This window comes from Ctenocephalides felis, unplaced genomic scaffold, assembly GCF_003426905.1.
Source record: "Ctenocephalides felis isolate EL2017-DRISC unplaced genomic scaffold, ASM342690v1 CF-g0.4_SCAFFOLD_01886, whole genome shotgun sequence".
NCBI classification, from domain to species: domain Eukaryota; kingdom Metazoa; phylum Arthropoda; class Insecta; order Siphonaptera; family Pulicidae; genus Ctenocephalides; species Ctenocephalides felis.
The window spans coordinates 123104024-123117862 of NW_020538040.1; the positions used below are offsets into that span (position 1 = coordinate 123104024).

At 31.1% G+C, this 13839-nt stretch overlaps 1 protein-coding gene across 1 annotated transcript; it reads right to left on the bottom strand.

Annotated features, from left to right (window-relative positions):
• Positions 1–217: 217 nt before the first annotated feature.
• Positions 218–760, bottom strand: LOC113378276 (histone H3.3-like). The gene has a single exon (XM_026618803.1). It carries the CDS (start codon positions 654–656, stop codon positions 264–266), a length of 393 nt encoding a protein of 130 aa, XP_026474588.1. The 5' UTR covers positions 657–760; the 3' UTR covers positions 218–263.
• Positions 761–13839: the final 13079 nt, after the last annotated feature.

Consider the following 13839-nt stretch of genomic DNA (forward strand, 5'->3'; position numbering starts at 1 on the left):
CAGCAATTACGACATAATGAAATATATAATCAGCTTCTCGTTCAATTCGACCTGACAAAAAGAATACATAAGATTAAAGTATATTTATTTATTTATTTAACTGTTTTATAAAGGTTACAGTTTAAATCTTCGATGGAACCATAAAGTATAAAAATAATAATAAAATACATAGTAAAGATAATAAAAGTACATATATAAAAAGAGATCAACACTGCCGCTTTGACTATGACTAGCATCGGTGAAAGTAAATAATATATAGATTCTTAAAACGAATTTATAACGTCTCCTAATCCTCGAAGACGTCTGCACAAATGAATGTCAATGGGCATCAAAGTAACTCTTCTTCGGTGAGCTGTGCACAAGTAAGCGTCTTCGAAGAATTGTGTCATATAAATTTCAACAGCTTCATGTAAAGCCTCAATAGCTGTTGCTGTAAATCTCATATCATTTGCTCCTATTTTTTGTAGTGTTTCTTTAACCACTCTGCAGAAAGCGGCCTTCGGAATAAGTAAATTCGTGGTTTTTTGTAACTTCTTTATTTCTCTTAACCATAGATTTTTACGACGTCTTTTTCGAATTGTTGAATTATGCGCTACGGGGGCTTTCTCAGGTGGTGCGGTGGTGTTTTTTTTAGGAGATTTTTTATTTCTTGCCATTTCACATATATTTTCTTCAAAATAATTGTTTAAGATAATTAAAATGACCGTTAAAATAACCCTTCTTTGTCAAACCGTCTAGGCCCTGTCAAATTGATATGTTCAGGCACACCACCTTAAATCAGGCTAAGAATTTTGACATTTGCACATTTCAGCCAGCATGAAGTTAGCGACGAAATAGAAGTTACCTGTCAAGTTGAAATGTATTGGATTCATAACTTTGACAGCTAAAACAGGGCTAAAACCTGTCAAGATCATTATTATCACAGCCAAACAAGTATTATTATTATTATGATTATTATATTGTGTAATAGCAAGATGATAGCATTTACCTTAGACAATATATTACGTTAAAATACAATATATATTGTTTCCTCATAGCAAATATTGCAGAAAAAACGAAATATATCTGTCAATTCCAAGACAGTATGAAGTATTTTGATATAGTATTATAACATCAAAAGTGTTTCAATTTTATTTTATTTACTGAACCTTCTATTTGTTGTTTGTTGAGTTTTAGTTAGCTTCCACAGAATTAAGGTTAAGATCGTAACCAAACCTAATAATGTATACAACGTAAGCCTAACAAAAATAATGAATAAAATATAACCCTATGCGTAAAACGTAAGTCTAAATTATTTTTTAAAACAAAATTATAACTAAAACATTGTATAAAATCTAAGCTAGACTAAAATGATCTTTGAATGAAAAGAATCCTAAAACATAACCCTAAAATGTAAAAATTAAAATAAGAACTAAATAGGCGCGTAATCAAAAAGCCAAAGCAAATAAACTTGATCGGACATAACAAAAATAAACACAAAAAGAATGAATCATAACGAAAAGCTAAATAATATTAATATCAAATATGAAACAAGCTTATTTGATAAAAAAAAACAATACACCGACGCAACGCTGTTATAAAAATGAACAAAATGGTCGACGCGCTCTTGACATCTGAAATGCTTGACAGCTTGATATCTGTCTTCGCCGGCAACTTTATGCTGGCTGAATTGTGTCAAAGTCTTAGCTTGATTTAATGCCTCCTTGTTCAGGCGCAAATTTAATATTGTGACATGACCATGACATGACCGTTTTAGTCACAGAACTACTAGAGACGTACATTGACACATTGACACTTTGTATAATGAAGCATATTCAGTGGCTGGCAAAGAGAACGTTTATTTAATAAATAAGTGGGGCGCATGGCATTGTGCCTTAAGGCGAATTGCTGGAAAATTTACTTTGAAAAAATTAGATTCTTGAGAAACTGTAATTTTTTGACAATTTACTTTTATTGAAAAAAAAAACTTTTTGAAAAAAAATGTTTTCTTTATTTTGAAATATTTTGGAAATTCTGAACTTTTTTTCGAAGCGATCGTACTGTGCGCGTCGCCGACTAACGGATAAACATTGGTACGGAATCCATAGGAATGTTAACAAAATTTCTAGTTATTGTTAAAATCTCTATAAAATATCTAATAATTTGATGTGCATATGTCTAATGATCATTTTTGATCGCCAGATGGCATTTTTTTCTACTTTTTTTTACAAGATTTCCGAAACCGCTGGACGTGCCTTCATGAAAATTTAATCAATTCTCAAAACGTTTTTTGAATTATTAAAATCGGACGCTCCGTTCTCTTAAAAACTTAGTTACCGTTTATGGAACTCTTTGCCCCGTATCTTTGAAACGGCTAGACCTGCATATGCCAAAAACTAACCAACAGCAATCACATTTTTGAATAATTGAAATCAGTTGAACCGTGTTCCCGAAATCGTTGACGAAAATTTGTATCCGCACACACACATTCATACATCCATTTTTTGTAAGGTATGCCAAAATATTCAGAAACCTCTGAAAAATTTTCACTTTTGATTTTTTTGTGATTTATATATCCATAGATAAACAAGTATAAACTATATCTTACCCCATAATATACTCTTCATATACTCTTCTTTTATCTATGTCTTACCCTATGGGAAGTTAATTATATATATATATAATATATATATATATATATATATATATAATTAACTTCCCAATATATATATATATTATATATATATATATAATATATATATATATATATATACATAGCTGGGCATTAACTCGTTAATCCGTTAATCGTTAATTAACGAAGTTAACATTTTGATTAACGGATTAACTTTTAAGTTAACTTTTAAAAATGTTAACTTCCGTTAAAATGCGAGAAGTCCGTTAATCGTTAATCCAATGCCTACTATTTACCGCACGGCACAGCTTTAGCCAATGCCTTATTAAACGGCATAGAGAAAAGATTTGGACTACTCCTGAATGATGAACAGTGCCAACTTGCCGCGGCATTTCACCCAAAGTTTCGGTTAATGTGGCTGGAAACGTATGACAGCAGTAGAGAGGAATGCAGTAAGAAAATGCACGGAAAAAAAGGTAGAAGATGCCTTATGGCAAGAAGCAGCGAAAAATTCGAAGGACAGAGATAGTTTAAGTGGTGGAGGGAGCAATGCGAGTAACAACGATGATGACGAGGAGGAAGACTTTTTCAATTCTGTCACTCAGTCTATAGAAAAACCAAAGAGCTACAAACTCTTTAAAGAATAAAGCGCAAATTCTCGTTAAAATGTGGCTGGATATGAAATCAAAAGACTCGTTCAACGATGCTGCATTCCTCGGGGAACAGATATTCATAAATCTATTTATTAAATACAATACTGCTATACCCTCAAGTGCTGCAGTTGAACGTTTGTTTTCCACGGGTAAAGACATTTTGACACCAAAACGAGCCTCGCTTTCAGACGAGAACTTCAACATGTTAATGTTCATGAAGGGGAATATGCACCTTATGCCCGACGCTTAACCCGTCGCGCGTTTCCTATTTTTCGCAAAAACTAGCTGTAAATGGAATTCTGTCTTAAGGCAATTAAGGCATCGTTCCTTAAGGCAAATTGCTGGTACTTTCCGTACCTAAAATTATTATTTTTTTAAAAACGATTAACATTTTTGAAAAAAATTTACTTCGAAAAAATAAGATTTTTGAGAAACTATAAACTATTGGACAAAAAATTAATTTTTTTTGGAAGATCTGAACTTTTTTTCAAAGCAATTTTACTGCTTTAGGATTGCATAGAGACAAAATATAAAGCGCGTAAGCGCCGCGTCGCTGTCTAAAGGATACACTTTGGTACGGAACCCATAGGAATGTAAATAAAATTTATACTTATTGTTAAAATCTCTATAAAATATCTGATAATTTGATGTGCATATGTCTAATGATCATTTTGACTGCCAAATGGCTTTTTTTTTACTTGCATTCATGAAAAAATGATCAGTTCTTCATAATTGTCAATACAAGTAAAATGTTTTTTGAATTATTAAAATCGGACGCTCCGTTCTCTTAAAAACTGAGTTACCGTTTTTGGCTCAATTTTGCCCCATATCTTCGGAACGGCTAGACCTGCCTTTGCCAAAAACTAATCAGCACGTCTTTTTATCAATACGAATCGAATGTTTTTTGAATTATTCAAATCGGTTGATCCGTGTTCCCGAAATCGTCGACGAAAATTTGTATCCGAATACACATACATACACACACACATACATCCATTTTTTCTAAGGTATGCCAAAATATTCAAAAACCTTTGAAACGTCGAGAAATGCAAAAATTTTCATTTTTGATTTTTTTGCGATTACTATAATTTGCCCTACGGGAAGTTAAAAAAACTCTTTCCCTTTATTTAGAAAAAAATTCTTGTAAAAACAATATGCAATCATAAAAACGGAAAGTTGACCAATAGCGTTATCACGGTATGTGATAATTGTGCCATTTTCCTTATACACACGGAAGTATGCATAAAACGCGCGAGGGGTTAAATTACACATTTGAATTAAACAAGTATTTTGTTTTATTCATAACCTGTTAACTTTCAGAACCTAAACTAATAAGTTTTTTAAGTTCACTAACGCAACGATATAAAAATGTAATTTTACACATATTAACGGATTAACGATTAACGTTAACTTGCGTTAATTCTTCCGAAATGTAACGCTTTAACGTTTAACGAAGTTAACTTTTTTTGTAGCGGATTAACGATTAACGAAGTTAACTATTTGATTAACGGTGCCCAGCTATGTATATATATATATATATATATATATATATATATATATATATATATGATATAATTATATTCAAATTCCTTTCATTTTTCTGTATATTCTCTTCTCACTTAAGTCGTCCAATATTTGCTTTCTTCTTCGATCTTTTGGTCGTCATATTTTTTTTCAATTTTTTAATATATCTTTTAATTTTACAATCAAATCCAGTAGAGCTAACTAACGAATAACAATTGTTATCATAGATAAATAAATATTTTGCCGATCCATCCACTCATTTTATCTACTCTAGCCCCACTACCCAAAAAGTGTGTATTCAAATATACTTATTACAAATTTCTCTTATAAGGTTGCTGTAGTTCCTGGAAGGTAGAATATTCTTCGTTAGTGTAAGGGGTGAAACATACTCTTTACATCCTGTCAGATCGGGAGTGCCTCAAGGTAGTGTCATTGGGCCACTATTATATCTCATATACACCGCGGACCTACCACAGAAAGATGACATTTTGACAGCAATATTTGCAGGTGACACGGGCATACTGGCAACACATGAAGATCCCATAATTACATAAAAAATGCTGCAGGATCATCTTGACGTGATACAAAAATGGTTAAGCTTGTGGAGAATAAAAGTTAACAGTAGCAAGTCAAAGCACATCACTTTCACTCTTTGCAAAGGGACTTGTCCTGCAGTAAGACTTATTTACGATATTATAGATCAAACAGATACAGTCAAATATCTAGGTTTACACCTTGGATAAGAGACTAACCTGGAAAGAACACATTAAGAAAAAGAGGAAGCAGCTTGATGAAACCAGAAGAAGATATCATTGGCTCCTTGGACGAAATTCAAAATTTGACACGCATAATAAAATTTACCTCTATAAAGCCATCATTAAACCAATTTGGACATACGGCATACAGCTATGGGGAACAATTTCCAACTCAAACGCTTTAATAATTCAAAGATTTCAAAACCAGTTATTAAAAGAAATTCTGAAAGCACCAAAGTATGTTCTAAATTGGTTAATACACAAAGACACAGGCACTAGCACAGTTAAGGATGAAATAATTGCTTACTCACACAAATATAGAAATCGCCTAGCTAATTATACTGAATTATTCTCTATATACTTGTGAAAATGTAAACAATTTTTTTTTAAATTAAAATAATTTTTATGGCATAATTTTGAGAAAATAAACTAGTGGCGTACGCATCGTCCCTTAAGGCAAATTGTTGCAACTTCCCGCAGCGTAACGAAATGTTCAATGTTTTCAAATAGATTATTATAAATACAGATGTTAAATTGTATAATATTTAAAAGAATTATATAAACAGAAAAATAAAGTTGATATAATTTATTGTTAAAATAATAAATAATTAAATACAGTAGTAAGTTTTAGAACTTTATCCAGAATTAAAATTCAAATCTGAATTATTTTCGATATTCAAAAAAAAAAATTTTTGAAACAATTTTTTTCCAAAAGCAATTATTTTGTCAAAACAAACAAGTTGAATCATTCATATCGGATGCTTAGTTCTCTCAAAAACTGCAATTTTTTGAACATTTAGCTTGGTATCTCTGAAACGTCTAGACCTGCCTTTGCCAAAAACTACACACCACTTCTCCCTATCAATAGAAATCGAATGTTTTTTGAACCAATCAAATTGGTTGATCCGTGCGCCTGAAAACATGGACAAAAAATTGTATCCATACATACATAGACACACACACTCACTCACACACACATCCATTTTTTCTGAGGTACGCCAAAAAGTTCAGAAACCTTGAAAACTTGAAGAAATGCAAAAAATTTCAATTTTGATTTTTGGATGATTACAAAATAGTTTACCCTACGGAAAGTTAATAAAGTACATTGTAAGATTCTATTGAAAGAATTATTACCAGACTTTAGAATTTGATCTACTACATATTAGATCTGCCGGAAAGTTCTGTCGGTTTATGGATACGATAAAACAAAATACTATTTTTTCTTTCGCCAATTAATTTTATTGAATAATTTAATTGCCATTATTATTGATGATCTCTTGTCAGCGTAAAGGAAATTTGTCTTTAGATGTCAAAAATTGAACCAATGGTAGACATCTTTATTTTTTGACGAGTGCCTAAAGCAGGCGCGTGTGGCCTGGTGTTATCGTGTACAGTATAATGTTCTTTTTTTGGACCCCTGTCTTCAAATTATCCAGTTGCTGACAATACTTATCCGAATTTAGTTTTTTGTTTAATTTTGAAAGTTGTTAATGTGTATTGGTCCTCAATTCAGACTCTTTGGTTTAGAGGCTGAACGTCTAGGTTTTCTGGGTCATGCTAGCATGCCATTTTTACAGTATTGTATGTAATCTACTTGCTATCCTCAGTTATTATCTGAATCAAAAAGAACCCGATTTTTAATTTTTTAATTGTTTTTTAACTTCACGAAGCAGAAGTTTATGTTTTCATCAAAAAATTCGATTTGCTAATTTTATCTTTTCTCGACGTTTCAAGCCATTCTGAATCGAATGAGACCAAATTTGGAAAAAGTATGTGTGTGTGTGTGTATTCGATGTATCTCGATGAGGATTATTGTTTGTCAGTTTTATGCAACAATCGGCCAAGCCGTTTCCTTATAATAGCAGAAAAGTGAAAAATTTTTCGTCCACGTTTTAGCCCGCAATTCTGAATCGATTTTGAAAATTCAAAAACCGTTTGAAAGATATTGGTTGAGAATCGTGCTGATTAGTTTTTGGTAGAGATCGGCCGGGCCGTTTTCTTGTAATAATGTGTTTAAAAAAATTTTTCGCCGATTTTTATTATTATTTTTTGACGGTAGATATCATAGTCTTATAGATCATACTAAAATATTACGGCCCTACGATAAGTGGTTTAATTTTAAAAATTTGTCAAAGTTTGCAAAAATTAGTATAGTTTTTTTGGCATTTGTCAAAATTAGACCTTTGATCAACGTTTTCTCAAAAACGCCTAAACCGATTTCAGAAATTTAAAAGCCATTTGATGTATCTCAATGAGGACTATCGTTCGTCAGTTTTTTGCGACGATCTGCCAAGCCGTTTCTTTGTCATTTGAAAAAAAGTGGTAAACTTTTCGTCCATATTTAAGCTCATTCTACCGAATCGATTTTAAAAAATCAATAACTGTTCGAAAGATATTAGTTGGTAATGATACTGATTAGTTTTAGGGGAAAATCTACCAAACCGTTTTCTTGTAATTAACTGTTGAAAAAGAAATTTAAGCCGATTTTTATGAAACTTTTTTTAGCGATTTATATCATAGCCTTATAGAACTTACTGAAATATTACGGCCTTACAACAAGTAGTTTAATTTCAAAAATTCATCAAAGTTTGAGAAAATGAGTAGTTTTTTGACATTTGTTAAAATTAAAATTAGACGATTTACTTGGTATAACAATAGAGTACTTGGCCTTAATGAACATACTAAATCATTAAAGTACTACGGAAGCTGGTTCAATTATGAAAATTGTTGATTTTTGAAAATTTGCTTTGAGAAAATACTCCGAGTTAACGTGATCATTATGTGTAATAAATCCACTCGGAATACTTTTAATCACTCATAAGTTAATTTATTTTTTATTAATTATATCGATTATTTATACATTTCGGGAAGTTCATGTAACTTGCCTCAAGGCAAAATACCAATACCAACTAGTTTATTTTTTATTTCCATCAAATTACAACTGCCTAGAAGGCATCCAGTAATTATGACTAAAGTAATAAATGATATTTTAAAATATTACTCATTGGTAGTGTTAGAACGATAGTATCGATACTGAGTAAGTATCGATACTTTGACGTCGATACTGAGTATTTTTGGAATCGATACTTCGGACCGATTCTTTTGGCGGTATCGATACTTTGCGCCGATACTACTCAAAAAGAATCGGCTCATTTTCTTTTGTCGCGGCGACACCGCTCTTCATAGATAACGAACGAAACAAGCAATAAGTCGAGTGCGATATGGTTTTTGTTAAAGAAAATGTTTATGAATGCATTTGTTTCTCTAAAATAAATACTACTTTATAATCGCTAAGTATTTCTATTTATATTTCAGATTCTCATTTCTAATGCCGATACTTTTTTTAATTATTCAGCTTTTTTTTATATAAATTAGCCGATACTAAATTCATAAATGAATACTTTCGTCACAAACTGATACTATTTTCAATGAGTATATTTCTTTTTTATGTAAATTAACCGATACTAAATGTATTCATAAATGAATACTTCATAATTACTGAATATTTTTTCTTTTTGATGTAAATTAGCCGATACTGAATTCATAAATGAATACTTTCGTCACAAAACGATACTATTTCGTAATTAATGAGTATTTTTCTTTTTGATGTAAATAAGCCGATACTTAATTCATAAATGAATACTTTCGTCACAAAATATACTATTTTTTTTAATGAGTATTTTTCTTTTTGATGTAAATTAGCCGATACTGAATTCATAAATGAATACTTTCGTCACAAAACGATACTATTTTATAATTACTGAATATTTTTTTGATGTAAATTAGCCGACACTAAACTCATACTTTCGTCACAAAACGATACTATTTTTTTTAATAAGTATTTTTTTTTATGTAAATTAGCCGATACTGAATTCATAAATGTATACTTTCGTCACAAAACGATACTATTTTTTAATGAGTATTTTTCTTTTTGATGTAAATTAGCCGAAACTGAATTCATAAATTAATACTTTCGTCACAAAACGATACTATTTAGTAATTAATGAGTATTTTTCTTTTTGATGTAAATAAGCCGATACTAAATTCATAAATGAATACTTTCGTAACAAAACAACACTATTTTTTTTAAAGAATATTTTTCTTTTTTGGTGTAAATTAGCCGATACTGAATTTATAAATGAATACTTTCATCACAAAACGATACTGTTTCGTAATTAATGAGTATTTTTCTTTGTGATGTAAATTAGCCGATACTAAATTCATAAATGAATACTTTCGTCATAAATCGATACTGTTTTTTAATTTACGAGTATTTTTCTTTTTATGTGAATCGAATTTGAAATTAGTATCCAAAAATTATTGTTTTAAACTTTTCAAAACATTGAAAATGATACTGATTTAACAGCATTAAAAATAGGCGATAGAATTTATCATAATATTGTAATTCGATCTGTAGAGAGTTTTAGATCATTATTGCACTTATGTTTGATTTTGATGAAAAGTACTCAATATTCGATACTGAGTAGTATCGATACTTTTGCCACGATACTTTTTTGGTATCGATATTTTGCCTCGATTCTTTTTACAGTACTCGGTATCGATACATTGCCTCGATACTTGTACCACTACTCATTGGTACATTTTAAGTTTGTAAAATATATACAGAAAATAATTATAAAATGTAATTACAATTAATAGTTAATTTAAATTAACTATGCTGAATCTAATGGGTTCAATCTTCTTAATCTCCTAATAAGGGAGTAGGTTTTTCCTACTCTTCTAAAAAAAGGGCTCGATTTTAATCCGAACAAGCAGAGATGTACATATGATAACTCGATCATCTAAATTTTTCTGACTTCATTCATGGGGCACTCATCTTGAAAACTGGCACTCTAATTCTATCTTCCGAATATGACCAGTAATGGTTTGTTGACCTGAATTAAACTTATCTGCGTACTCTGATGTTACCAGAAAAGGATCTTTCTCTAACATTACCTTAACAACATCATGGTCGATCAAAGATGCTCGCCCGGAACGTAGCTCACCAAAAAGGTTGAAATTACCTGTTTCAAATTATGCGCACCATTTTCTGCATGCCCTATTTCAAACTGTACCTTCACTACAGACTTTTAATGAATTTCTACACGCTTCTGTAGTATTTCTCCCTTGTTAAAAATTATATAGAATCTTAAAATTTAATCAGTCGCCACGGTTATACTAAAGTTTCACATTTAAGGCTGATATGCCGACATGCAATAAATGTGGCAAAAATGATATTATAGATTATGGCAGAACATCTCGGTAGACCTAATATATCTATTGAATTTATATTGCAATTCTAAATAGACTGAGAAATATGATTAATAAGTAAATTTACTTTAATTGGAGGCAGTGGCGTCGGAAGCAAATTTTTGATGGGTGGGCTCGTTTTTTTTGGTAGACAGCCAGTGGGTTCGTTTTTTTTTAGTTATACATATTAGTCCTTATCATATTTTGAGATTGATGGGTGCGCTCAACCTACACGGTTCCGACGCCACTGATTGGAGGTAATAATCAATGATTTCATTTTTACTGCTATGTTTAAGAACATTTTCAAAAATATTATATTATTATATTATTTTCAAAATAATTGTTTTCTGTAATTACCTTCGTTATCTTCTTTCTCTAATAATGATTCTAGTTGATCGAAGGAATAATCACATTTTTCAGTAGTTCGATTGTAAGCTCCAAACCTTGTAAGAGATATTTTCAATTTAGACCAAAATTATTTAATGCCAAATTTCACACACACACACACACACATATATATGTATATATATATATATATCCTTATTGTTAATCAACTGAAATGTTAACAAAGTGGAAGAAGATTAAGAACAAGGAGATGTCAACAAGACTTATTTAATCGGCATTACAGTTTGGTGTCGTCATCACTGATTTCTATATAGTACAAATAATTTATTTAGTATGTAACATCAAATATTTGATCTTCCTCTACACATAAGATCATACCTAATTATTTTTCAAAATCTGTTCTCACAGGATGTAGCTGAAATGACAGACAAATTGATAGACATCTGCGGTCTATCTTCACATGCAATTGCTGCTTCCCGTAAACACCATTCACTCAAAATGAATCCGATTTATATCAAAAATTTCTTCTAGATCTGATGGAACACATCAAAGAGTTTAAGACCGATCCCTCTTTGCGTAAGGAGAAATTTTTCTAAAGGCAAACCAAAGATCATACCAAATTTGAAAATATAATATATGCAATTATCACACCAGATTTGGTAAAAACCCTTTAAATTTATTAGCCCATACCTGTGGCTAATTCGAAAAACTAACTTCACCATCACCACAAGAAGCAAATGATGGTGAGGACATCAATTCAACATTTACCGTTTCGACTTCACATAACAGACAAGTTTCGTAATATAAATATTATATAAATATTGGATCAATACTGTCATGTCTTCTAGCTAAGAAGTTCGTCTTCAATGACACCAAGAAGGATGACATGATTTTGTATGCAGCAAATTCTACAGAAGTTAACACTTATGGAACAAGAACTCTAAAATAGAATTTTTCATTGAGAAGGCATTTTAGCAAGAAATATGAAATTGCGGATATACTAATAGCTATATTAGGAGCAGATTTTCTCAATATTGCAGCCTTATAATTGATATGAATGGTGACAAATTAACTAATATTTCGACAGACTTAACTTCTGACGGCAAGGTGCTTAAGTCGAGACCTTCTTACACAATTTGTTACCATTACAGAATTACAAATAGGTTCTAAAAACGAATCGTCATCTTTTGCACAAAATAACCACAACTGAATCACCAACATACAAGGCTCAGGAAAATCTTTGAAAAGAGACCGCCAGCAGCAAAATCCGAAAGAGTTCAAGAACTCTTGAATCAAGGAATTTCAAGACATTCAAAAAGTTCATGGGCACGTCCGATTTCTAGTGTGTACAATAAAAATGGTACATGCATAATGTGTGAAGATTACAGGAAACTAAACGAATGCACAACTCCTGATAAATATCCACTAGCTCTAATCCATGACGTTTGCATGAAATAAGAAAAACATTTTATCTACCATATATTTGGCTAAGGTCAATCACCAGGTACCTTTGCATGAAGATGATAAAAAGTAAATTTAAATACACATGCATGCTGTTTTGTTTGGAAAATGAAACTCAAACATTCCAGAGTAGCATAAATTTTATTTTCCAAAATTTTAGTTTTATTTCCATCTATATTGGCGATATTCTGTTTATGTTTAAAGATATTGACAAGCATAATCTACATCTAAAATTGCTATTTGAACGGATCCAACTATTTATGTTGGTAAAGATGTCTTGAAAAACCCAAAGTCAATTTTTTTAATTTTAAAAGAAATTCACACTGGTACTTACCAATCACAAAATGTGCAAATATAATTATCAATTCTAAATCAACTACCGTCCTAGAACTTTATAAATATTTGAGCATGGTGAATTATTACAGAAGATCTATTCCCCAAGATAAAATTCAATATTGGCTTAAGATTTTTTTATTAAAAAGACAAAAGTGCAGTCATTTGGAATTCGGAATGTGAAAAATCATTTGATGACATTGAAAATGCTCTTACTGATGCAACAATTTAACAATATCCATCCGATTCAATAAACCTTTGCCTAATTACTAACGCACCCACATCAGCTATTGGAACAACATTGGAACAAGAAAACAAAGGAACTTGGCACCCAGTTGGATTCTTCTCAAAAGCCTTGAATGCCATTAAAAAAAACTATTCAATTTATGACTGAGTGTTACTTGCAATCTTTGCTTCAATGAAGTATTTTGAATATCTACTTGAAGGAAGCCATTTCACTACCAAAACGGATCTCAAACCCATTACACATGGCATTGAGCTAAAATTAGAAAAGTCGTCTGACAGGCAACGACAAAAAATAGATTACATCTTTCAATTTTTTATAGATCTAATTTATTTAACAGGAGAAGATAACATAGTTGTTGACACTCTCTCTAGAATAAACTCCAACCAAATGCCACCAAAACATTCTACTTGGATAAATTAGATGTTGATTCACAGAACCTAATTGCTAAAGAAAACACGTTATTTGATCTGACTTGATCTGAGATAACTTTAGATTCCCCCTCTTTATACTGCAATATCGAAATTCAATTTAATTAAGTCTTATATCCCACAGAATCTCCGCAGAATCGCATTTAACATAATTTACGAAATTTGTCGTTCGAGTGTCAGAACACCCCGGTATCAACAAAGATGTGTCTACTTGGACTTGAGAATGCATGTC

What these genes read in the sequence shown, in the direction of transcription:
- LOC113378276 (XM_026618803.1), bottom strand. Translation starts at nt 656, where the DNA reads ATGGCAAGAAATAAAAAATCTCCTAAAAAAAACACCACCGCACCACCT.